This window comes from Saccopteryx leptura, chromosome 11 (assembly GCF_036850995.1).
Source record: "Saccopteryx leptura isolate mSacLep1 chromosome 11, mSacLep1_pri_phased_curated, whole genome shotgun sequence".
Taxonomy (NCBI): domain Eukaryota; kingdom Metazoa; phylum Chordata; class Mammalia; order Chiroptera; family Emballonuridae; genus Saccopteryx; species Saccopteryx leptura.
The window spans coordinates 16,677,460-16,704,569 of record NC_089513.1 but is presented as its reverse complement, the minus strand read 5'-3'; the positions used below and the strand labels follow the sequence as shown (position 1 = coordinate 16,704,569).

Below are 27,110 nucleotides of genomic sequence, written 5' to 3'. Positions count from 1 at the left end.
AAGTAAAAAACAAAAAACAAAAACAAAAACAAAAACAAAAAAAAAACAAACAAACAAAAAAAAAACCAGAGGGTAAAACACCCCACAAAAAAAGCAGTAATAATTTATTGTTTCCCCCTTTTTTTTTCTTTGTTCCCCTTCCCTCCTCTCCCCTCCTCAGGGAAATATCGTGCCTATAATGGAGGGCCTGGTTTGCGGTGAAGAGTTCAAGGGGGCAAAAAAAAAAAAATAAATAAATAAATAAAAATAAAAATAAAAAAATTAAAAAAAAAAATTAAAAATAAAAAAAGGAAGAAAATCTTAGATAAGCATAAGTTGATCTGCCTGCGGGTGACGGTCAACCAAGAGATATAATGAGAGGGAGAAGAGGGAACCAGAAAAAAGGACAAAAAAAGGAATAATAAAGAAGAAAAAATAAAAATAATAAGTAAAAATACGTTGTATTAAGTAGAGCAAAGACCAAATACAATGGAGACCTTGGGTTGGGAGGACCCAAAATGCCACAAAAACAAACCAACCAGAAAAAAACAAAAACAAAACCGAAAAAGAAAAACAAAGCCAAAAAAAAAAAAACCTTGAGTCCCAAATTAACTAATTTGTTCGTGATTGAGGATTAAATGGGAGGAAAGTAAAACGAGAAAAGAAAAAATGAATATAAAGGGAAAAATAAGAAAAAGAGAAAAACGAAGGAAGAAATAAGAAAGCAAGAGAAAAAAACAAAATAAGGCAAAAAAAAACAAAAGAGGAGAGAGTGAGAATTAAGTGTCCTGGAGTATAACCCCAAGGGAGGGTGAGGATGAAGAAGAGAAATAAAATGTAACACTTATGGGTAGTGTAGTTCAAGAAAAGGGAAGCATAAGATGGGCAGAGAATAGAAGGACTGAGGTGGAGGAAATAAAGACAATAAGATAGAAGGAACAAACAACAAAAAAAAAAAAAACAAAAAAAAAACAGTGGAACAAGCTGCAAAGTCTGTGGATTTTTCCTGATTTTGAGATGTCAACCTCTTCCTCCTTCTCCTCTCTCCCTCTTCCCGGTCGGCGACTCTGCACCCCAGGCCCTGCCCCTGCGCCACACCCAGGCAGGGACTTGCAGTTGATGGGGTTCTACGGCAATGTCACACAATTGGCTTTAGTCTTGCTGGTAATCAAGGCCTGCCGGCGTCTGCAGGGTCTAACGACGAGAGAGTTCGCCTTCGTGGATTCTCTCTCCCAGTCCCCCCCTCCCGAACCAGCAGCCTGGCGATCCAGCCACAAGGCTGCCACTGCTTCTGCCTGGGGAGTAAGAGGCTCAAAGAGCTGGGAAATCCCCACTCTATCCCCACTCAGTGCAAGGCTCTGGGAAGGGCTCTGACAGTCAGGGCCTCCAGTGTAATCAGGCGGGGGTGGGAGTCAATTGTTGTCAAGGTGATTGTTCAGCGCCTAGCATTCCGTTGGACCTCTCAACCCAGGCTTTCCACACTTTGTAGCCTGTTTTGGCCGGTAAGAAGAGGCACTAGTCTCTGCTTGCGACTAGTTTGGTATAGATCTTATTATCTGCCAAGTCCTTCTTGTTAGCGTTTATCCCTGAATATGGAGGCTCTATCAATCAGAAGTTGCCCCCGCCCCTTTAGCGAGAGGCACCAAAAAATATCACGCCTCTTGTCTTGGGTCGGTGAACTGAGAGAGATCTTATCAATTAGAACCGAGGGTGCGCAGATTTCACGGGTTAAGTTAATTTTAGTAATTGGGTCGCAGCTGTGCTCCCGAAGGTATTTCAGGCTGCCTGCGCGCGCCCCTCCCCCAACGCTTGATTGTTAGCTTGAATGGCTGGGTGAGGTGCCCCGCCCGCGGAGAGAATCTCCCAAGTAGGGAATACCGCCCTGGGGCCTCTCCTGCTCCCCGTGCGCGGGCCGCTGGGAACGTTAGCGGTGCCCGGTCTGCAATGCTCGGTCTGCAACCAGACCGGGAGCGCGCCAGCAGCTGCTCGCCGCTCGTTCTGCAACCGACCCGGGCACTGTCCGCGGCCGCTGGCGGCGGCGGCGGCGGCGGCGGCGGCGGCGGCGGCGGCTGGCGGCGGCTTCCGAGTGCGGGATGACTTACCACAAGCGAACTTTCTCGCGGCTTGAATGAACGTCCCTGCGGTAGCTTCCTCCACACCCTCGTCTCTCAGATTCGAGCGATAACAGTCCTTTTGCTTTCAGTTTGCTCCGAAGATAAATTTTCCTGTTTCTAGTTGATAAATTTGTTGTGATTTTGGGGAGATCTGTCGGACGCGCTTCTCACGGCGCCATTTCCGTGACGTCACTCCTCTTTTCTGGTTTTAGTGCTTAAAAATCCCACCTATTAGCTAATGACTTCTGAGTTTATAACTCTGACTCAGCTTCTATTGAAATCCAGACTCATTTATCTATCTCTGCTTGTAGGGCTAATCAAGATCTTAAGTTTAACACTTTCCAAAAGGGATGGCCTGGGATTGTGTGATCTGGAAATAAAAAGGGCTGGTACCGGGGGCACGGGGGCACTTTGGAGGCTGATGGAGACCATCATGAGAGCAAGAACGGGTGAGGAGCAGGCTGTATGAGTGGTCAAACCAACATGATTTTTTTTTTTTTTTGTAGCGTAGTGACTGGTTGAGCAAAGAAGGAAGGACAATGAGTGAATACCTACTGGGAATGTCAAATATGCTTGAACTATCTCAAAGGGGAAGCAGTTAGTACTATAGATCTATAGGAATACAAATTTCTTTGGGCCAGTTACTATTTATGACATTGGAAGTGATTTTCTTCCTGTAATAAGGGCTCACAGTGGCTTCTTTGGTACTGTGTGATACACAACAGTATAATCTCATGTACTGTTTTGAGTGCTTTATCTGTGTTCACTATATTGTACTCATGCCTCGAGGTAGGCGCTATTATCACCCCATTTTACAGATGAGGAACCTGAGGCACCAAGGTTGAGTTCCCTGCCCTGAAAAAAAAAATCTCCTGTTGAAAGTCAAGGATTCTAATAGACAAGGAGTGGGGACTCTTAGATTTCGGATGGGTTTATCTGAGGATGTGCTACCTAAAAACCTCAGTCCCCAGATTTTCAGAATCCCCTGTGCTGGCTTATTAGAGAAAGCAGCCTTCTACTTCCAAAAGACCATGCAAGACCCTCCTGGGTAATGACCTTGCAGGGCGATGCTTTTCCTCTGCAAGACCAGCTCCTACCACCTCATTGCTTTTGGATGAATAAGGTCAAGTCTCAGCATTGCCTGACTGAGCAACGACTGTCCCTGTATGGGAGGAAAAGAATAATTCACCCAAAGAGCTGGGGGGCCTGGCTAATAGGGACCAACAGAACTGGGAGAACACGCCTGGGAATGGAACTGGATGGTGCTGGACCAGGGAGGCGGGCTGTGAGACTGGAGACAATTGGTACGGGAAGCTCTGATAACCCAGGATTTAAAACATCTTGTCGAGGATGCCTGGAGCCAGGCCTACTACCCTGTTGGAATGTCTCCTTGAGAACATTGATGCGTGATCATGGTTTCGTAAATTTGTTCATTGAGCCCAGTAGCGTACCATATAAAGTGTTGCTATACATCCTTTCATTAGCCAAAGAAAAAAAAAAAGATGAGCTTTAGCACAGTCTAAATGCTCATCAGCATAGAAATAAATTAATAAAATATGCTACAATGGAACACTATGCAGTAGTTTACAAGAATGAGATAAATTTATAGGGATAGTGTTGGAAAATTGTGTTATATTGTAAGGTAAAGCTTGCAAGCTGTTTTCCTGTCTTCCTTACCCTTCTCTCCCTGGACTCACGAACACACAAAGATGTTGGAAAAATATCCGTGCAACTACTGTTAGTAGTTATTCAAAGTAGAAAGAGACTGGGAGCAGGTTGTGGAGTTAAAGTGAGTAACATAAGAGGAGAGCCATGCAAGGACCAATGATGATACCGTGCTGTGAACTGAGGAGTGGGGTTCACCCAACGTTGTGCCTATGTGAAAAGAAAGGGAATAAAATAAATCTGTGGGGCAGCACTGAATAGGAAAAACAGCAACAGGGAGAAGGGACCACACAAGGAGGGGTGACTTCAGGATGGGCCTGGAGTTGGAGTCTAAATGCAGCGCGCACTTGGAAGGAGGCCAGCAGCAGGAGAGCTCCCATCAGAGCTCATCTGTGCATAATTGAGAACTCTGCCCCCAGCTCCAAGGTGGAATCAGGTCGAAGGAAACTTGCAGAAGCAGAGGCTTTTGGAAATCTTTCCATGTGGGCCTTCCCCAGTGGGCCAGTTTGGAGTAACTGGAAAAGGAAGGGTATCCCAAGCAGTGCAGAGGAACAAGACGAGGGAAGGGGCTCAGATGAGACTGAGAAGAGGGTGTCTGCGTGCACTGAGGAGAGGGGCGAGGCTTGGCTGGAGGATGGTGTCATAGGAGAGGGGGTCATGAGAAACATGGGTGAGCGGATGAGAAGGGACCCCGGGAAGCCAGACAGAAGGAGTCAGCCCTCAAATCTGTTGGGTGGTAGCAAACTGTTGATGAGGGGTGGACCACGAATAGGATTGTGTGTGAGGAAACTTGATTAAGTTTAACGAATCATTAGAATTGTTGCCAGTTTTTGGAATTTAGGACATTATTTTAATATGGAAATAATGCTGTTTTAAAATATGAGGTAGCATAATATAGTGGTTAAAAAAAAAGGACTCTGAAGCCAAACTCCTTGGGTATATATTTTGATACTACCACTTCCTTGCTGTGCTACCTTGCCAGCTGGTTAACCTCTCTGTGCCTCAGAGATGGTGCCTTAGCTATAAAATTGGCAAAATACCTCCTGGGTTGGTTCTGAGAATTAAATGAGGTAATGTTTGTAATGTGCTTAGAACATTTGCCCAGCACTTAGTAAATCCTCTTAAGTGTTGAAGTAAATATACATAAATGACTCTTTTCCTAGGTTTGGGATACAGATGCCTTTTCTTCCTACTTACTACTGGTGCTGGAGGGCTTCCTTTATGAAAATCTGCCGGGGTCTAAGCATCTCGGGGTGGGGCCTAGCTTTGTCGCCTCCATCCTGGATCTAAGTTTGGAAGCCAGTAAGAGACAGTCTCATTTCTAGGACCTACAGCCTGCACACCCAGCCCTGTGATAATTCTCAGGTTGGGGATTTCCCTCTCTGCACAGCCCCTCCCTTAATCCCTGGAGCAGGCGTTGTGTGAGGTGAGCTGGATTTCAGGGCTGGACTCTGACCTGGAGAAGGTGTGCAGCTCCGCCCTCGTGAGACACAGGTCTCTCTGGGCAGCGGGGACTGGGACGTTGAGATGTGTGGGCTTGGCCCTAAGGGTGGCCTGGCTTTGGGTGAGGTGGCATCCACTGGTGCCTGACACTCAGAGAAGGGAAGGTGTGATCTGAGGTCATGCAACAACACCGTGCCTGGTGAGGCACCTTTCTCTCTAGTTTTAGTTGTATTAATTTTCCCACATGACTTAAGTCTGAATTATTATCAAAAATCGGAGAGAAAAGAAAACTTTCTCCATTATATTTCCTGGCCTTTGTGCGTGTCAAATGTTTGCATTTTTTAAAATCTTTAGTTTACTAAATTTTTTAGTTAAGAAATAATGGTAAAAAAACAACAACAACAAAAAACACAAACCAAACAAAAAATATCATTCCTTTCCATGAGGAGCTCAAACTTGGAAAGAGAGATGTCAATAGAAGTCACAAGTCACTGGTATGAGAGCCATTAGAGGTGAGATGAGGGTGAGGGGGTATGCCTGTGGCCACGTGTGAAAGGCTGCACCTGCGGGGGTGGTCCGGCTGGGCTTTGAAAGAAGAGGAGAGATTTTTCCAGCAGGAAAACCCAGTCACTGACTGGTTGCATGACGTTGGGCAAGTTGCTTACCCTGCAGAATCCCAGTTTCCTTATGAGGGAAATCGAGTCACTAGTATTGCCTAGTTGTTAATGCAGTTGTGAAGATGAGATAATAAGATGCTTATGAAGTGCTTACCTGCAGGCCTGGCACAGAGAAAGGTCAGCAAATATTTGCTGAGTGCATCAATGAATGAATGGAGGAGCGTGCAGAAGTGCCCAGTCCTGAAAGGTCATGAGAAAGCAGGCAACACAGGGTCACTGCCTAACTGCTGTCTAGTTCATTGACTTTATCCACTACTCTTAACTAAAATATAAATAACCCCTGACATTTATCCTCTCACTTAAAGGTAAAAAATTGAAGAATGCTAGGATTTTTTGTTGCCCTGCATTCTAATCTTTCTTTATTTTATGGATAAGCGTTGAGTTTTGCCTTGCCCAGCTCCGGAGCAGGTTGCATGCTGCAGTTAGCAGGTCATAGTCAGTTCTGGAACACGTTGAGTGACAGCTACAGAACTCCCCGTTCTTTAAAGGCATGAGCTCCTGATGAAGGAATGATTCTTTGAGAAAGAACAACTGTCATTATGAGTTACCCCAGAGGTTCTACAATGACAGAAATAGATCACAAATGACCAAGCCACAGACCTGAGTCTCAGGATAGGATCGCTGGTGTTCAAGCTCCGAATCTGCAGCTTTGTTGCTATGTACTTTAGGTAAATTATTGAACCTCTCTGAACTTCACATTCTTTTTAACCTGTAAAATGCATTGCAGGCATGTGGAATTCTTCTTTGTGTTTGTCCCATAAATACTTGTTAAGGTCCACATGTGCAAAGGGCGGGGCCAGATGTTGGGGATGCAGTGGTGATAAAACTGCACAGTCCCCATCCTTGTGGAAATTTGAGTCCCAAAGGGATAAGAGATATGAAACAAGTAATCACAGAAATGAATATATAATCATAATTAACTATGATGAGTAGTACCAAGAAAGAATACAGTGCTGGGGAGATTACAAAAGTAGAAGAAGCAATTTAAATCAGAGAGTGAGATTTAAACTAAGACCTGAAGGATGGTGTATTTCTATGGCTGCTATAAGAAATACCAAAGACTCCAACCTGGATCTCCCTGGGATAAAATCAAGATATTGGAAGGCTATATTCCTTCTGGGGAACCTGTTTTTTTTTTTTTGCTTTATCCATGTTTTAGAGTCTTTCCACGTGTCTTGGCTTGTGGTCCCTTCCTTCTTCTTTAAAGCCAGTAAGATTGCATCTCTTTGACCATTTTTTTTCATAGTCACATCGCTTTCTCTGACCATCTTCCGCCTCCCTCTTTCACTTTTAAAGGGCCCTGTCACTTCACTGGGTCCACTTAAACAAGCCAGCATATTCTTCTTATTTTAAGCCTGTGATGTAATTTGGGTTTTGCTGCAATATGCCAGCATATTCTTCTTATTTTAAGGTCAGATGATTAGCCATCTCAGTTTCATTTGTGACCTTAATTCCCCTTTGGATAATGTGGATATCTTTGGTAGGTCATCATTTTGCCTGATGTAGATGGGTAAAACAGGCTGGGGAAGAGGGTCAATGGTGAGGGATGACTTCCCAAAAGAACACAGGTAGACAAAGACCTTGACATGAGCTCCATCAAGTTCATAAAAAAATAAAAGAATTGTATTTGAAGGTGAGGGAGGGGAATAGTGGTGCAAACTAAGATTTTAGAGGTAGACTAGATTTGTCTTTGTGACTTCTTCCTACATGCATTGGGAGTCTTTTAGAGCATGGAGCAGGGCATGGCTTCATGTGATTGTCATTTTAGGACTACTCTAAATCCTTGGAGGTGAGTAGACTAGGAAGGGAACAATGAGGCTGCTGTAGTTACCAGAGGGAGCAATTTGTAAGACTCTTTAATACAGAGCTTAACAATCTCTCTCTCATAGACTCTCTTCATTTATGGTGCCTGCCTTCACTTCCTTTTGCCAACTTCCAATATTCTTTAAGATCTGGCTCAAGATTCATACTTCTAAGAGCCTACAGTGATCGGCTTGATTCTACATCAGTCACTGCCTTTTCTTTGTGCATATTTTGAATGATATCACTCTCTGCATCTTTAATTTCAGCTTTGCTGCCCTACTCCTAATTAAGTCAACTCAAGTTCCTCACGCAAGCACTTTTGTCCTGCCTAAATTCCAGAGTCACCATGATTGAGACAGACCAGATAGTTAAAGGTCCAGTTTTGAACATTAGAGCTCCAGGGTCTAACATCATCTACTATGCCCTGACATCTAATGTTGCAGCCTTGAGATGAGGCATAAGTTCCCAATGCTGACCACTTGGAACCCTATTTTAGTTTGCATAGGCTAGGTTTAGCTGCAATAACAAATAACATGAGTATTGCCATGGCTTATAATAACAGAGGTTTAATTCTTTCCTTTTTTTAATTAAAATTTTTAACAAAGGTTTAATTCCTGGTCAAACTACTTGCCTACTCCTGGTCACATATATGCTCTGCTCCATTTATCGTTCTTCTCATTCTGGGATTCGGGCTAATGGAACCTGGCCTCTTTGTGGACCACTGCCATTGACTGTGACTTATGAGTTGTCTCAGCATAAAATGTCTTAGCCTCAAAGTCATACACCTCTTTTTATTCACAACTCTAGCCATAATAAACCTGACTTCAAGGAGGCTGAGGGGGAGGAGGACAGGAAGTGCAATTTTATCATGGTTTAGAAGGGCTTGAGCTAGGACATTTGACAGCATGAATGACTAGTGTTTTCACTGTAGTCTGGGTTTGGGGTGGGTTAGCACTCAAATCTGACAACCAAATTATGATACTGGAGTTTACAAGCCTAAGTTCTCTTTCTATGACTCATTTTATAAGCCTGAGATCCTCCTGGGTCTCCCCTTCGAGGTCCTGTTTTAATAATCAGCTGGTTTCCCCCAGTCCCTATATAGGGTTAGAAGTCTTGTCATCTTCTATTTTGGTTTCCACCCCTGCTACCTGTAAACAAATCATGACATTGGTGGCAATGGATGCTCAAACTTGTGATCATTTTCCAACTGAATTGAACCTCATGGAGAGCCTTGGGTTTTTTTTGTTTTGTTTGTTTGTTTATATTTCTCATGCAGATCATTTGCCTGAATCTGAGAGATTCAGTCTGCAAACTAGTAAGTCTTGACTTCTGCCCAGAAATTTCTAAGTCTGTGATGTAATTTGGGTCTAAATTCCCGCATCCTCTCTCTAGTAGTTCTGTCTGCTCCAGTCATTAGCACCACTCCTTTCTTGCTACCAGTCAACAACCATGCTGCCTTCATATATCCTGAGGCATGTCACCAGAGTCCTAGGTGTTTTTTATTTTGTTCTAGTCATAAGAGATTAAATTTCTAAATATCTTTTCCTTCTTACCCCCCCCCCCCCCTTTTTCTCAGCATCTAATGTGACACAATGAATATAGTAAGCATTTAATGATTACTTCTTGGGTGAATGAATGAGGAGACACAAACATATCTTGGGACTCATAATGTGTCACTAGGTGCTTTGGTAATTCATCAGGAAAATAGGGTAATAATATTTAATTCAAGAAGGTATTACGAGGATTAGTTATGATCAGTGTGGTATGCACTAGAATAGGCACCTCTTCACAAGAAATGTCCATAATATTAATGGCAAGATGTGGCTGAGTCAGAAGCCACCCAGGTGTAGAGTAGCACCCATTATTGTGCCCTAGTGACCTTCTTCAATGAGGGGTAAAACTTGTTTTCTTATTTCTCACCTATCTCTGAACTTTTCGCCTGTAGCCTTCTCCTGATGCAAAGGGAAAATGACCCCTTAATTTATTGAATTGGTTTTCTGGTGGAAGGGGCAAGAGAGGTAGATTCTTGAACAAATATGCAGGTAGTTTTTTTACTTTTTTGCATAGCCATTACATTGGTAAGATTTTAACATGACACTTCAAAACTTCTTTTACAACTTCATTGCATTATGAAAGATTATCTTATCAAGTTTAAATTAATAGAAAATTCAGATCTAAATACTGCCTTTGAAATCTGGTATCCATTTGATTATCATTTTAATCACTCAACACAACATGATAAACTATAATAATGTTGTGCCCTAAAATTTTTTCTAAAGATGAGAGAGCTGGAACTGTCATATTGGTTGTCATCACACTGAAAGACCAAAGCAGAAATATAATGATGCTTTGATCAGTATCAGATCTTGGTGAAATTTCAGTTACAGAAGTGTTTGAAGTGGGTAACTTGATCAATAAATTCATTTAGTTGTAATCTTTAGACTACAGTGTGGTTCATTTTACAACAGGAGACATTTTTGCATTCTTTAGGCTAAAAAAATCACCAGTTGTTAAAGGACTGTCAACTTCTCTCAATTAATAGAGTTCCAAATTTTTTGGGCTTAAAATTCTGCAGATATCAAAGAGTTTTTCTAGGAGCTATTCAGCACAGCAATGAGAATTATCTGCATTCATTTGCACGTTGTAATAATCTGGGTGTGGTCTACTCTAGCTGTGGGTTTGTGGTGGAGTATAAGCCCAAAATATGTTTTTTGAGAAACAGAGAAAGTTAAAATTTTATACTGAAACTTCATGGTAAGTACGTATAGCAATTGACTTTTCATTCTTACTTTGATTCTTGCAACAGTTAATCAGTTACTGATAAGTGTGGATGGGACTTTATATTATTTTGTCAGTGGCTTAACATTATAATAGAAATTCACCTACTAAATGGTTGTGAAATTCTAGTGCAAAATTTAAATATGTCTTAGTATTACAAGGTCATAATCGATTTTTAAAAAATCTTGAGTAGAATATATATTCTGTTCAGTTGTAATATGTGTTCCCAATAGATATTAAACTGATTTTTAAATTGATTGGCTTATCTGGTTGGGTCATGGTTAGTACTAGTGACTCTTCTAACTTATATGGGTTCCTTATAGCTAAGTGACCACATGTCCTTGTTTGCATGGGATTGTGTTGTTTCTATGAAATTAAATTGTTAATTCTATGTTCTTTTGCTCACAAAACTATTTTGTTTGGAGTGATAAAGTATATGATCACTCTACTTTACGGAGTGTCAGAAATCACAGTTTCCTTGGCTTAGTTTCATTATGTAGTGGTAAAAGCACTGCTCCTTACTCCTCCTTAGAACAAATCTTCTCCTTATATGTTCTGTAGACCCTGGGGCCATTTTACTTTGCCTCTAGCTAGTAATGGAATGCTTTGAAAACCTCTAGCTAAAGAATGAATTTATAAGTGAACTTTAGAAATGATCAAAGATGTTTGAATATATAATCAGTATATGCCCTACTGTACTACGGAGGAAAGGAATCTTAACTGTTTTAAAACCACTGAATACTTAGAACCTTGCATAATGCTTGAATTAGTAGAGATTCAGTAGTACTGGATGAACCAATAAGCAATTTTAAAACTTCTCCTCTTTTTTTAATTTAAGAAAACTGGGGTTTCTTTACACACACAATTTTTTTCCTAAAGATAAGACACTCCACGACCCCTGTTGGAATTATTGTTATTAACACACTTCTCAAATGTTGTTCGAATTAAGGGTACTTGACATTTGGCCAAAAAGTCAAGACTCTCAGATCCTGCCTCTGAAAGTCAGGTTCAGTCAAGTCTCAGATGGCTCCAGGAGCCTCCCATTTAAGATCCTTCCCAACTCCGCGTCTGAAATTTTTGTTTCACTTTGTTTTCAAAATGACTTTTGTTTGATTTCCTTCTAGGCTGCTTGTCTTTCTTCAAAGTCACTAGTTATGGAGAGACTATCAGACTTAAAAAGAAACTGGGTTACATTGTATAACTGATTTTATCATTTCCCTCCTCTGGACACACATTTCCTCAACCTTACGTTGACAAGGCTGAACTATATGACCTCTCAGACTTTTTATAACTCTAATTATCAGGTAATTCTATTTATTATTATTATGAGAGAAATAGGGAGACAGAAAGAGGGACAGGCAGGGACAGACAGGCAGGAAAGGAGAGAGATGAGAAGTATTAGTTCTGTATTGTGGCAACCTAGTTGTTCATTGACTGCTTTCGTATATGTGCCTTGACTGCTGAAGATTACAGCAGAGCGAGTAACCCTTTGCTCAAGCCAGTGACCTTGGGCTTCAAGCCAGCAACCTTTGGGTTCAAGGCAGTGACCCTGAGGTCATGACTATGATCCCATACTAAGCCGGTGACCCAGTGCTCAGGCTAGTAAGCCCATACTCAAGCTGGATGAGCCCATGCTCAAGTCAGTGACCTTGGGGTTTCAAACCTGGGTCCTCTGTGTCCCACTCCAATGCTCTATCCATTGTGACACTGCCTGGTCAGGCAGGTAATTCTTATTTTTGAAACTTGATAGATATCTGGTCAGATAAATAGTGCTATGTGAGACATTTTCAACAAAAAAGCCTATGTATCTTGTCTTTGTTTCTACGTTCACCAGTAATTATCTATGGACTAATTACTACCGAAAAGGTAGTTTTGGACTTTCAGGTTATGTAAGCACCATTTTTCATCAACAGCTTTCTGTACCACGTTTATTTGGGATTCCCTTGACACAAGTGTTGGGAGCTCATTGATAACTATTCGTTTGAGGTAAAAAAAAATTATTTCTTAAATCTTGCCGATGGTCTTTCAGATCCCGCTAAAGCTATTTCTACAGATATAAATTTAAAAAATCCTTTGCTTTCGAGTCAAATTCAAAACAGTTGGAAGAGCTTACTAAATTGTTACTAAATTGTAAGTAGGATCAAAAGTACTCTTCTGGGGAACCATGCCAAATGGACCCCATGAGAAGGAAAGAGAAATGGAACCTGGTGAATACATTCACAGATTTGTTCATCAGATGAACTATTTATATTTGAGGAAGTATACATTAGATTAGTTTAATTTTTCCAAGACGCAGAGAATAGATTGAAATAGTTTTAGAGCTGAGGAGGAACCCTAGAAGTCAAGCCTGAGTGAACATTGAGTCACAGGCGTCTAAAGGTCACTACCAGTAAGAGGGGAGAGATGTTCATGTCCGGTTAGTAAGGAAGCAACAGCAACAGTCACTCATTTCAGAGTTCGGTCTCGGGCCATTGCTGCGCTTGGAAGGGAGGCCTCTGGGAAACGTGTGGTGGGAGGGAGGGGGAGCTGTCTGCTGGCAGTTTTTTCTACCGGACTGCCTAGTGGAGTAGTTCTGAGAGTACTGACAGCGGTGGGATTAATTTTCTTGTATTCTTATGTAATTGCTTTAACACCCCATTTTTTTCTGTAAGGTGGATCCCATATAAATAATAATTATTTATTATTTAGTCTAATCCACACTGACACTAATGTCTCATAGTAGATTTAATATTAATCAACACAATTATTTCTCAAGGTTGCAGCTATAAAGGGCAATGAACAGGCTGGAAAATGTTTCTGCAGTTCAGCTGATGATATTGGCAGCTAAAAAATGGACAGAAAACATGGCAAATACATAGTGAATATTGAACACCCAGGAGAACAGCCGGTGAGTATTGCTGACATCACTGTGCTATGTTCTGATAGTTCAGAGTCTTGTTTTCAATATTTATAGTACTCAGTTTTTAAAATTGCAACCTGGTTCTTCTCCAAAAGGAATTCTTAATCAAAGTTTTATATAGAAGCCAATTTTCAGCTCTTACTACTTATTAATTAGAACATTTTTATTTTTTCTGCATAGCAATGTATACATAATGGGACATTTATATTAACACTCACTAATCTAAGCAATTTCTTGGATAACAATTTAATAACCTGTTCAAATAATTCTCTATAGCTATCGTGACTCAAACATGATCCAACCCTGCATTTGATTACATTGTATTACAAATTATGTTTTTAAAATGTGATATATAGACTTTGATGTTAATTGCTTAGTTTTACTTTGTAATGTGTAGATTTGTTAGAACTTAAAGACTTCTATATATCTTTGAAAGTCAGAAACTAATTTTGGAAATGAAGGTTAAGCCTAGGAATCAAATTATGTAGCAAATCCTTTAGATGGGTCTCTCCTTAACTATTTATAAATTTCATTTCTTGGTAAAGACTTGTAGTAAGGTGAAATATTAGAGTTCAATTATGTACAATATTATTAGGCTATTGGTTATGTTTTTTAAAAGGAAAAAAATAGTTTTGTGTGTTTTGGGATTGCCTTATATGTAACTCTGTTTGTCTGACTAGAGCTGTTGATAATTAGAAATAGAAATGGAATGTGCTGAATGAAGTCAGTGTAAGTTTGAATGGACAATTAGATTTGGTGAGGAAAAATATTTTTGTCCCAATATGCTAACAAGGAATTGCAGGGCAGAGAAGTTGTTCCCTTGATTCTAGATCAGCATCCTCTTTCCCTGGAAATGATCTTCACGGTCCCTCTGGCCTGTTACCTCTGAAACTAGCTGTGGATTCTTAAAAATCTAAACTTCCTAAACCACCTTTCCTCTCGCAGGATTTTACCTCCTAATCACTGTGACAGATCTACCTGGAGACCTTCTCTGACTTTCCCAGGCCTCCAGCCTACTAAGCCTGTCCAGAGCATTACAAAGGTCTTGTAGGGGAGGCTCCTCTGTTTTCCAATCTGTCCTGCGGGCCACACCTGAACACCAGAGATTTCGTTTATTTCTTTTGGTACAACCTCAGCTCATACTCAGAATCAACAAATGTCTCCAGAAGAGAAAATGGCCTATGATTGTTAGATGACCTCAGGAGAGCTCTTTCAAATGCTTTTACATTTTAAATTATCTCATTTTCATTTCTTTCAAAGCTCTTCAGTTATTTTGATTGATTGATTGCAGTGGGTGGAGTGGCCTATTACCATTTACTATACCCAGAATCTCCCTTCAACTCTTTAGACCCCGGCGTTCCCATTCTGAATATGACCCATAAACATTGTCTTGATAAGCTTTACACAGTCTCTAGCATTTTCACAGTGAGACCTTTTGTTACATAATCTCCTTATACTACCTTGCCACATAATATTTTACAGATGCATTAAATATGATGAGGATAAAAGATAATGCTTATTCCCAGATTTTAACATCAATAATTGTATTAAATAATTAACCTTACCTCATGATGGCTGCCTAGATTTTCTTGTTTTAAGAAGAAATACAATGAATGTATTCATTTATTCTTTCAGTCAGTTTTCAAATGAATTTATTTGATCAAGTATATCATAATATGTCACAATCTGATTTATATTTGTCAGAATTATATTACTTTAGCCAACAAATATAATAGCTCCTATTTTTTCCCTGTTCTTTTTTAGCCGTTTCTGAGCACAAAAACCCATGAAGCTCACAGTTCAGCATGTCAGTTTCCAGTGTCAACTGATGTAACCAGTGATGTTGGTACCAATTTTACTAGTGTCTGCACTAATACAGGGGCTCTTGGACACTCAGAATTTCCAAACAGAGAATTACAACATTGTCAGGTAATGTTTGGGGCAACACTGTTCCTCTGGGTTATGATGTAATTCACATGGAAATACTCTTGATCTAATATTTTGGAGGAAAACCATTCAGTCAATTGACAATAACATTGTCCCTTGAAAACCTACAAACCTATAGCATTCTTTAAGCAGGTCAGGTCACTGAGAAGGAATGCAAGAGACATAGATTTATGGGGCTGTTCATTTAAAAAGTTAATGATCATGATAGAAAGACAAAAAATACACACAATTTGAAGAAAATATGTAACGGTCAAAGAAAATAAAAAAATTTGTGGTTCCTCCTTTCTTTTTTTTTCTTTCTGAGGACTGAGTAGGTATTGATAGCAAATGTATCGGCAATAAATGACATTATAACCCTTGCTCAGGTGGGAGATGAAGTCATGTGATAAGGCCCTGGGGCCCTAATCTGTGGGTGATCTGCCTTACTCTTCTCTCAGTCAACTATGAGCCTTCTGTTAGCCATGTAGGTTTTGGTCTTGACTTAGAAACCATGTATCACTATTGGTGTGGTACCCAGAAGCAGATTTCCCATATTCGTGACTCTTTTTCTTGTTGTTCTATTTTCTTCACCTTAAAATCTGATCTCTGAGTCTTCCTCCCCCCATTCCAAGGTAAAAACTTGACTTTGACTGATTGATGATGATGATGCTTGACAGTTTGGTTCAGTGCTCCTAGCTCTGAACTACACCCTTGTTTTGGTTAATCCCACTAGAGCAGTGTAATCAACCTGGTCCCTACCGCCCACTAGTGGGCGTTCCAGCTTTCATGGTGGGCAGTAGCAGAGCAACCAAAGTATAAATAAAAAGAAATTTAATTATAGTAAGTTGTTTTATAAAGATTTGCTCTGCCAAACTTAGCGAAAATCCGACATAAAGTACTTGGTAAGTAATTATTATTATATGCTTTAACTTTCTGTAACTCTGCTTTATAAACTTTATAAAGTAAAGTTACTTCCCTACTTTATAAATCACCATTACTGTGGAACCTGTGGGTGGTTAGAAAATTTTACTACTAACAGAGATACAAAAGTGGGCGGTAGGTGTAAAAAGGTTGACTGCCCCTGCACTAGAGAGACAGTTTGGAGAGATTCTGACAAAATGAAAGAGCATAAATTCTAGGTCAAGAGACATCATGGAAGAATGCTTTTGATAGATAGGAATTATTTAGAGAACATGTCTGATGTCCTCAAACACTCCAGACCAATCAGAGAGCTGGAGTTATTTTAGATGCCTTCACTAGTGACAGATGGAAAAAAAGATGTTGTCTGGAACGTTTAGAAGGTTCTAAGAATTCACATAGCTAGTTAGTGGCAGTTATAGTATAAGAGTACAGGTCTCAGGTCAGGTTAACACAAGCTTCTATTAATTTTGCTATTCTTTTTAAACATTTGAACCAAAAATAAGAGTAATAATCTCCCGTAAGTGAGATGTGAGGATGGACCTTCCTCTGCTCCCCCTCTCACTTCTGCTCTGAGTCCTGGATGCCATGAGGTGGGAGGGGCCATTTGTCTTTGGGCTCTCTGGTTGGTGCCTTGAGTCCTTGGCCTTTGGACTCAGTGCCCTTGCACTGCTTCTGATTGCCTAGTGGGTGCTCCTCTCAACATCAAAATAGTTCGTTCCATTTTGCAACATTTAAGAGCTATTCTGTGTGCTCCAAAGACATCTGCTCTGCATTTGTTTCCTTCACTGATTTGTTTTTAGTTAGATGAAAAGGGATAATAATGAACTAATTAGTGAACTCAAATGCTCTTTTGAATACTTAAGTGTAGGGAAACATTATCTTTTTTTACTGTTAACAGCAACCCTATGCAATAGGTGATATTATCCACATGAAGGAACTGAGGTCTTTGCAAGATAATGCAAATTTCCAAATATCGTTATCCATCTAGTGAAAGGTAGAGTTAAAATCTGAACCTAAATCTGTTAGACTCCATGCCTGTGCTCCTAATTACTACAATCAACTGTTCTGCAAGAATTTAATTATGGGGGATTTTTCTAATTTTAATTTTCTCAACAACACTTTGAGGTAAATATAATTATCCCCACTTTTGATATAAGGCAAGTTGAGAATTAGACAAGTTAAGAAATTTGCTCAGAATATTAACGATATGGAATTTAAATTCAAGACTCTGTTTCTCTATAATAACAAATTGTATATATGTAAATATATAAATTATGTAGGTATAGCCCTGGCAAGACAGCTGGATTGGTTTAAGCATCATCTCGAAGTGCAGAGGTTGCCAGTTTGATCCTTGTTCAGGGCACATACAGGAACAGATAGATGCTTCTGTCTCTTGCCTCTCTCTCTTTCTTTTCTTCTCTCACTAAAATAAATAAAAAAACATTTTAAAATTATGTATGTATATAAATTACACATATTTACATATAATGTGTTATAGATATAGTATTTAAAAAGTAGTTTTACTGATAGTCATCCTTATTCTAATCTTATCACATACATTTTTATGGATGAAAGAATAGGATCAAAGAGATAAGCATCTTACCCAAGGGAAATGGCTGGGGGCTGCAGAAGTGGGACTTCAGCAAATGTTTATACCCTGTGTGAAAAGTTAGCTAGAAAATTTGGTAAGCCATTAACTAATACACTTAAAAATGGAAGGCTCCAGAGCAGCTGAACTTCTGATAGTTGACAGGTCAGAAGGGAAGGGACATTCAATCAGGGGCTCTTTTGAGTTACTCAGACCACAGTGTGTAGCAGTCACCACACCTGTATACACACTATATCTTTTCATAATGGGAGGAATAAAGAGTTTCCAAGAAGATATTATTTCTGTTTTTAGTTTGAGACACAGATACATGATAACAAAACATGAGAGGTCAGTGGAAAATTCTTTTGTTCCTATATTAAAGACAGTACAAGAACCAAGTCTTTTCTAAATGAAATCTTAAATTTGAGTCAATTCTTATTATAAGAAGCTATTCATAGTGTTTTATGTATATACTGTCTTTCAGTGAGGTAATATATATATATATAAAGGATTATGATGGCATTCATTTTTTGAAACATTTGTTTTTATCTTCAGTAATTTTGTATAAATTCTTTCCAGGTGACACGAAATTTCTTTAGTAACTGGTCTCTATGGAAAATTTTCCTGGCTTGTCTTTTAGCCTGTGTGATAACAACAGCAATTGGAGTGCTCATAGTGTGTTTGGTGTATAATGGGAAAAATAATAATGCCTCCATTATTATCCAACTTCCCTCGCACCATGAGACAGCTTCATCTGCAACTGAAACTAGTTCTGAGCCTACAGTTCCCACTACCATGACAGTTTCTTCCACCCCGTCCACTTCAACTACCATCAATGCAACTACCGGTCGCACCACAGCAGAATCTACCAGTACAGCAGCCCCTGCTCGAACAGATACTACGATAACTGGAGGCACTACTTTATCTGAAACAACTACAACAATGACTGCAGGCACTGCAGCTGAGGCTACAACCACAATGGCCAGCACAACTGCTTCTGCTGAAACCACAACCACAGCAGCAACCACAACTTCAACTGTAGATGCTACCACAACAGCTTCTAGCACTATCAATGAAGCGACAACAGCAGCCACCACTACCTCTCCTACTGAAACCACAACCACAGCAGCAGTCATAACTTCACCAGAGCTAACAGTCACTACAGCAGCCAGCACGTCAACTGAACTGACTACCACAGGATCTGCCAGCACTACCACTGAGGCTACAGATACAAAGGGCACCACAGCTATTTTTATTGAACCTACAACTACCATTGCAGCCACCAGGTCAACAGAACCAACTGCCACAACTGGCAACACTACTACTGAAGCTACAACCACAATGGCCATCACTAACTCTTCTACCAAACAGACAACCACAGTGGCAGCCACCAGTTCAGCTGAATCTACACCCACCATAGAAGACATCAATACCACTGCACCAACTACAATGACAGCCAGCACTACTACTGAGGCTCCAACCACAACAGGCACCACTACCACTTCTACTGAACGCACAACCACCACAGCAGCTACAATATCAAATGAAGTCACATTCACAGCAGGAACCACACCTTCAACCAAACCAACTATGCCAGTGATCACCAACACTACAGCTGAGGCTATAATCACAATGGCTAGCACTACAGTTTCTGATGAAACTACAAAAACATTAGCAGCTACCACTTCAACTGAACCTATCACTACGACAGCAGATAGCACTTCAACAGAAACACCTACCACAACCGCCAGCACTATCACTGAAGCCGCAACCACCACTACATCTTCTATAGCACCTATGACAACAGCTTTAGTAACTATTTCAACAGGAGCTACAGCCACCACAGCTGCCACCATTTTAACTGCACCAACTAATCCAGTGACTGTCAGCACTACCATTGAGGGTACAGCCACAACAGCCACCACTAGGACTTCTAATCAACCTATAACCACCACTACTGATTCTACTGAATCTACAACAAACAGAGCAGCCACCACTTCAAGTGAATCAATGGTTAAAACAAGTTCCAGCACTACCACTGAGGCTACAGCTAGGCTGGATACCACAACCGCTTCTACTGAATCGACAACCATGACTGTAGCAGCCACTACTTCAGCTGAACCCTTTACCTCCACATCAGCCACCACAACAGAACCACCTACCACAACTGCCTGTATTACCACTGACTCTACAACTACAGTGCCAACCACTACTGCTTCCACTGATTCTGCAAGCACTACAGAAGCCACCACTCCAGGTGAACCAACTTCTACAAGTTCTAGCACTGCCACTGAGGCTACAACTACATCTTACACCACTACTGCTGCCACCGAATCTACAGCCACCACAGAAGCAGCCACAACTTCAACTGGAGCTGCTACCAGCACATTGGCCACCACTTCAGCAGAACTGCCTACCACAGCTGCCAGCAGTACCATTGACTCTACAACTATAATGGCTACCACTACAACTTCCGATTCTGCAACTTCCACATCAGCTGCCAGTTCAAGTGAACCAACTGCCACAAGTTCCAGAACTACTACTAAGGCAATCACCACATCTGACACCACTACTGCTTCTATTGAATCTACAACCACCACAGTAATAGACATCACTTCAGCTGGACCTACTACCACCACATCAGCCACCACTGCAACACTGTCACCTATCACAACTGCCAGCAGTACGACTGGCTCCACAACCACAACAGCCATCACTAGAGCTTCTACTGATTTGGCAACCTCCACATCAGCCACCAGTTCAAGTGAGCCAACTGCCACAAGTTCCGGAATTACCACTGAGACCATAACCATGTCAGATACCACTACTACCACTTCTCCCCAATCTACAACCACAGTAGCCACCACTTCAAGTCAACCAACAGTTACAAGTTCCAGCAAAACCACTGATGATACAGTCGCATTGGATACCACTGCCACTCCTACTGAATCTACAGCCACCACAGAAGCAGCCACCACTTCAGCTGGACCTACTACCAGCACATCAACCACCACATCAACAGAACCACCTACCACAACTAGAAGCAGTGCCACTGACTCTACATCTACAATGCCCACCCCTAGTGCTTCTACTTATTCTTTAACCACCACAGGAGCCACCACTCCAAGTGAACCAGCTTCCACAAGTTCTAGTACCACCACTGAGGCTACAGCCACATCCGATACCAGTGCTGCTTCTATAGAATCTACAACCACCACAGAAGCAGCCACCACTTCAGCTGAACCTACTACCAGCACTTCAGCCACCACTTCAGCAGAACCACCTACCACAACTGCCAGCAGTACCACTGGCTCCACAGCCACAGTGCCCACCACTACATCTACTGATTCTGAAGCCACCACAGCAGCCACCACTCCAAGTGAACCAGCTTCCACAAGTTCTAGCACCACCACTGAGGCTACAGCCACATCTGATACCACTTCAGCAGAACCACCTATCACAACTGCCAGCAGTACCACTGACTCTACAACTACAATGACTACCCCAAGAGCTTCTACCAATGTGGCAACCACCACAGCAGCCACAAGTTCAAGTGAGCCAACTGCCACAACGAGTTCCAGAACTACAACTGCATTGGATACCACTGCTGCTTCTACTGAATCTACAACAACCACAGGAGCCACCACTTCAAGTGCATCAACTGTTACAACAAGTTCCAGCACCACCATTGAGGCTACAGCCACATCTGACACCACTGCTGCTGCCACTGAATCTACAGCCACCACAGAAGCAGCCACAACTTCAACTGGACCTACTACCACCACTTCAACAGAACCACCTATCACAGCTGCCAGCAGTACCACTGACTCTACATCCACAATGCCTACCCCTCCTGCTCCCACTGATTCTTTAACCACCACAGAAGCTACCACTCCAAGGGAAATAATGTCCACAAGTTCTAGCACCACCACCAGGGCTACAACCACATCTGATACCACTGCTGCTGCCACTGAATCTATAGCCACCACAGAAGCAGCCACCACTGCAGCCGAAGCTACCACCACCACCTCAACCAGCACTTCTACAGAACCTCCTACCACGGCTGGAGGCACTACCACTGACTCTCCAAGTTCCACGGCCACCACTCCAGCTTCTACTGAATCTGCAGCCACCAGTGCAGCTACCACTTCAAGTGAATCCTCTGCCACAAGTTCTAGCACCAGCACTGGGGCTGTAACCAAGTCAGCTACCACTGCTGCCTCTACTGAATCTACAACAACCACAAGAGTCACCACTTCAACTGAATCAACTGTTTCAACAAGTTCCAGCGCTACCATTGAGGCTACAACTACATCAGATATGACTGCCTCTCCTACTGAATCTACAACCACTACAGAAGCCAGCACTTCAAGTGAACCAACGGCCACAAGTTCTAGCATGACCACTAGGGCTGCAACCCTGTCGGATACCACTATTGCTTCTACTGAATCTACATCCACCACAGAAACAGCTACCACTTCAGCTGGACATACTGCCTCCACATCAGCCACCACTTCAACACTGTCATCTACCACCACTGCCAGCAGTGCCACTGATTCTACAACCATAGCGCCCACCACTACAGCTTCCACTGATTCTGCAAGCACCACAGAATCCAGAACCTCAAGTGAATCAACTGACACAAGTTCTAGCACCGCCACTGAGGCTACAACCACATCTGATGCCACCACTGCTCCCACTAAATCTACGGCCACCACAGAAACAGACACAACCTCAGCCAGAGCTACTACCACCACCTCATCCACCGCTTCAACAGAACCTCCTACTATAGCTTCCAGCAGTACCACTGGCTCTACAACCACAACAGCCATCACTAGAGTTTCTACTGATTTGGCAACCACCACAGCAGCCGCCAGTTCAAGCGAACCAACTGCCACAAGTTCCGGAATTACCACTGAGACCATAACCATGTCAGATACCACTACTACCACTTCTCCCCAATCTACAACCACAGTAGCCACCACTTCAAGTCAACCAACAGTTACAAGTTCCAGCAAAACCACTGATGATACAGTCGCATTGGATACCACTGCCACTCCTACTGAATCTACAGCCACCACAGAAGCAGCCACCACTTCAGCTGGACCTACTACCAGCACATCAACCACCACATCAACAGAACCACCTACCACAACTAGAAGCAGTGCCACTGACTCTACATCCACAATGCCCACCCCTAGTGCTTCTACTGATTCTTTAATCACCACAGCAGCCACCACTCCAAGTGAACCAGCTTCCACAAGTTCTAGCACCACCACTGAGGCTACAACCACATCTGATACCACTTCAGCAGAGCCATCTATCACAACTGCCAGCAGTACCACTGACTCTACAACTACAATGACTACCCCAAGAGCTTCTACCGATGTGGCAACCACCACAGCAGCCACAAGTTCAAGTGAGCCAACTGCCACAACAAGTTCCAGAACTACAACTGCATTGGATACCACTGCTGCTTCTACTGAATCTACAACAACCACAGGAGCCACCACTTCAAGTGCATCAACTGTTACAAGTTCCAGCACCACCATTGAGGCTACAGCCACATCTGACACCACTGCTGCTGCCACTGAATCTACAGCCACCACAGAAGCAGCCACAACTTCAACTGGACCTACTACCACCACTTCAACAGAACCACCTATCACAGCTGCCAGCAGTACCACTGACTCTACATTCACAATGCCTACCTCTCCTGCTCCCACTGATTCTTTAACCACCACAGAAGCTACCACTCCAAGTGAAACAATATCCACAAGTTCTAGCACCACCACCAGGGCTACAACCACATCTGATACCACTGCTGCTGCCACTGAATCTATAGCCACCACAGAAGCAGCCACCACTGCAGCCGAAGCTACCACCACCACCTCAACCAGCACTTCTACAGAACCTCCTACCACGGCTGGAGGCACTACCACTGACTCTCCAAGTTCCACGGCCACCACTCCAGCTTCTACTGAATCTGCAGCCACCAGTGCAGCTACCACTTCAAGTGAATCCTCTGCCACAAGTTCTAGCACCAGCACTGGGGCTGTAACCAAGTCAGCTACCACTGCTGCCTCTACTGAATCTACAACAACCACAAGAGTCACCACTTCAACTGAATCAACTGTTTCAACAAGTTCCAGCGCTACCATTGAGGCTACAACTACATCAGATATGACTGCCTCTCCTACTGAATCTACAACCACTACAGAAGCCAGCACTTCAAGTGAACCAACGGCCACAAGTTCTAGCATGACCACTAGGGCTGCAACCCTGTCGGATACCACTATTGCTTCTACTGAATCTACATCCACCACAGAAACAGCTACCACTTCAGCTGGACATACTGCCTCCACATCAGCCACCACTTCAACACTGTCATCTACCACCACTGCCAGCAGTGCCACTGATTCTACAACCATAGCGCCCACCACTACAGCTTCCACTGATTCTGCAAGCACCACAGAATCCAGAACCTCAAGTGAATCAACTGACACAAGTTCTAGCACCGCCACTGAGGCTACAACCACATCTGATGCCACCACTGCTCCCACTAAATCTACGGCCACCACAGAAACAGACACAACTTCAGCCAGAGCTACTACCACCACCTCAACCACCGCTTCAACAGAACCTCCTACTATAGCTTCCAGCAGTACCACTGGCTCCACAACCACAACAGTCATCACTAGAGCTTCTACTGATTTGGCAACCACCACAGCAGCCGCCAGTTCAAGCGAACCAACTGCCACAAGTTCCGGAATTACCACTGAGACCATAACCACGTCAGATACCACTACTACCACTTCTTCCCAATCTACAACCACAGGAGCCACCACTTCAAGTCAACCAACAGTTACAAGTTCCAGCAATACCACTGATGATACAGTCACATTGGATACCACTGCCACTCCTACTGAATCTACAGCCACCACAGAAGCAGCCACCACTTCAGCTGGACCTATTACCAGCACATCAACCACCACATCAACAGAACCACCTACCACAACTAGAAGCAGTGCCACTGACTCTACATCCACAATGCCCACCCCTAGTGCTTCTACTGATTCTTTAATCACCACAGCAGCCACCACTCCAAGTGAACCAGCTTCCACAAGTTCTAGCACCACCACTGAGGCTACAACCACATCTGATACCACTTCAGCAGAGCCATCTATCACAACTGCCAGCAGTACCACTGACTCTACAACTACAATGACTACCCCAAGAGCTTCTACCGATGTGGCAACCACCACAGCAGCCACAAGTTCAAGTGAGCCAACTGCCACAACGAGTTCCAGAACTACAACTGCATTGGATACCACTGCTGCTTCTACTGAATCTACAACAACCACAGGAGCCACCACTTCAAGTGCATCAACTGTTACAACAAGTTCCAGCACCACCATTGAGGCTACAGCCACATCTGACACCACTGCTGCTGCCACTGAATCTACAGCCACCACAGAAGCAGCCACCACTTCAACTGGACCTACTACCACCACTTCAACAGAACCACCTATCACAGCTTCCAGCAGTGCCACTGATTCTACAACCATAGCGCCCACCACTACAGCTTCCACTGATTCTGCAAGCACCACAGAATCCAGAACCTCAAGTGAATCAACTGATACAAGTTCTAGCACCGCCACTGAGGCTTCAACCACATCTGATGCCACCACTGCTCCCACTAAATCTACGGCCACCACAGAAACAGCCACAACTTCAGCCAGAGCTACTACCACCACCTCAACCACCGCTTCAACAGAACCTCCTACTATAGCTTCCAGCAGTACCACTGGCTCCACAACCACAACAGCCATCACTAGAATTTCTACTGATTTGGCAACCACCACAGCAGCCGCCAGTTCAAGTGAGCCAACTGCCACAACAAGTTCCATAACTACAACTGAAGCTATAACTATGTCAGATACCACTGCTGCTTCTACTGAATCTTCAACAACCACAGGAGCCACCACTTCAAGTGAATCCTCTGCCACAAGTTCTAGCACCACTGAGGCTACAGCCACATCCGATACCACTGCTGCTTCTATAGAATCTACAGCCACCACAGAAGCAGCCACCACTTCAGCTGGACCTACTACCAGCACTTCAGCCACCACTTCAGCAGAACCACCTACCACAACTGCCAGCAGTACCACTGGCTCCACAACCACAGTGCCCACCACTACATCTACTGATTCTGAAGCCACCACAGCAGCCACCACTCCAAGTGGACCAACGTCCACAAGTTCTAGCACCACCACTGGGGCTACAAGCATGTCAGATACTACTACTGCTCCTACAGAATCTGCAGTCACCACTCCAGCTGGACCTATCACCACCACCTCAACCAGCACTTCAACAGAACCTGCTGCCACAGCTGGAGGCACTACCACTGACTCTCCGATTTCCACGGCCACCACTCCAGCTTCTACTGAATCTGCAGCCACCAGTGCAGCCACCACTTCAAGTGAACTCTCTGCCACAAGTTCTAGAAGTACCATTGAGTCTACAACCATGTTGGACACTGCTCTACTTCTAGTGAATCTGTAACCTTCACAGTAACTGACACCATTTTAACTGAACTGATCCCCACAACCACAATGGCCATGACTAGTCCTTCTACTGAACCTGCACCCATTGTCTCAGTTGCACCTCAAGTGAACTGCCTCCCACAAGTACTGTCAGTATGACCACTGAAGCTAAAACCACGGTTACCATTGCCTCTTCTACCAAATCTTACCACAACAGCAAAAAACTCTTCAGTTGAACTAATTACTACAACTACCAGCACTATCCCCGAGGCCACCAACACACTGGCCACCACTATGGCTTTATTGAATCCGTAACCACCACAGCAGCAAATACCACTTCAACTGAAGCTACAACCACCACAGTAGCCAACACCTCAACTGAACCAACTACCACAGCTGTAGCCAACAGTACCACTTACAGCTATCACTATGACTTCTACCAAATCTACAATCACTATAGCAGTCACCACCTCATTACAACTATCAACACCATTTTAAAATCTGCACCTACCACTATACCCTCAAGCATTGTCCTGTCAACTGAATGTATCACTACAAATTCAGTTATCTTTTCTATTGCATCTATCTCTGTGAGTACCACGTGCATGTTAACTGATAGTATGACCACAGTAACTTCTCTCAGTTATTGTTTTGACATAATACCAGTTCAGCTCTTTCTTAACCACTATGGCAACTCCTGTCACTTCCGCCTAAGGAACAACTATAAATCATTCAACAAATTCAACTCAAATTTGAAAATTGTTCATTTCA

At 42.8% G+C, this 27,110-nt stretch overlaps 1 protein-coding gene across 1 annotated transcript; it reads left to right on the top strand.

Moving 5' to 3' along the window:
* The first annotated feature begins 1,923 nt into the window (after positions 1-1,923).
* LOC136382876 (mucin-22-like) lies at positions 1,924-26,358 on the top strand. The gene is made up of 9 exons (XM_066352288.1): positions 1,924-2,065; positions 2,405-2,542; positions 2,976-3,141; positions 4,178-4,538; positions 4,922-5,060; positions 12,373-12,445; positions 14,304-14,400; positions 15,123-15,287; positions 18,373-26,358. The coding sequence occupies exons 1-9, from the start codon at positions 1,924-1,926 to the stop codon at positions 26,356-26,358; spliced, it is 9,267 nt and encodes a 3,088-aa protein (XP_066208385.1).
* Positions 26,359-27,110: the final 752 nt, after the last annotated feature.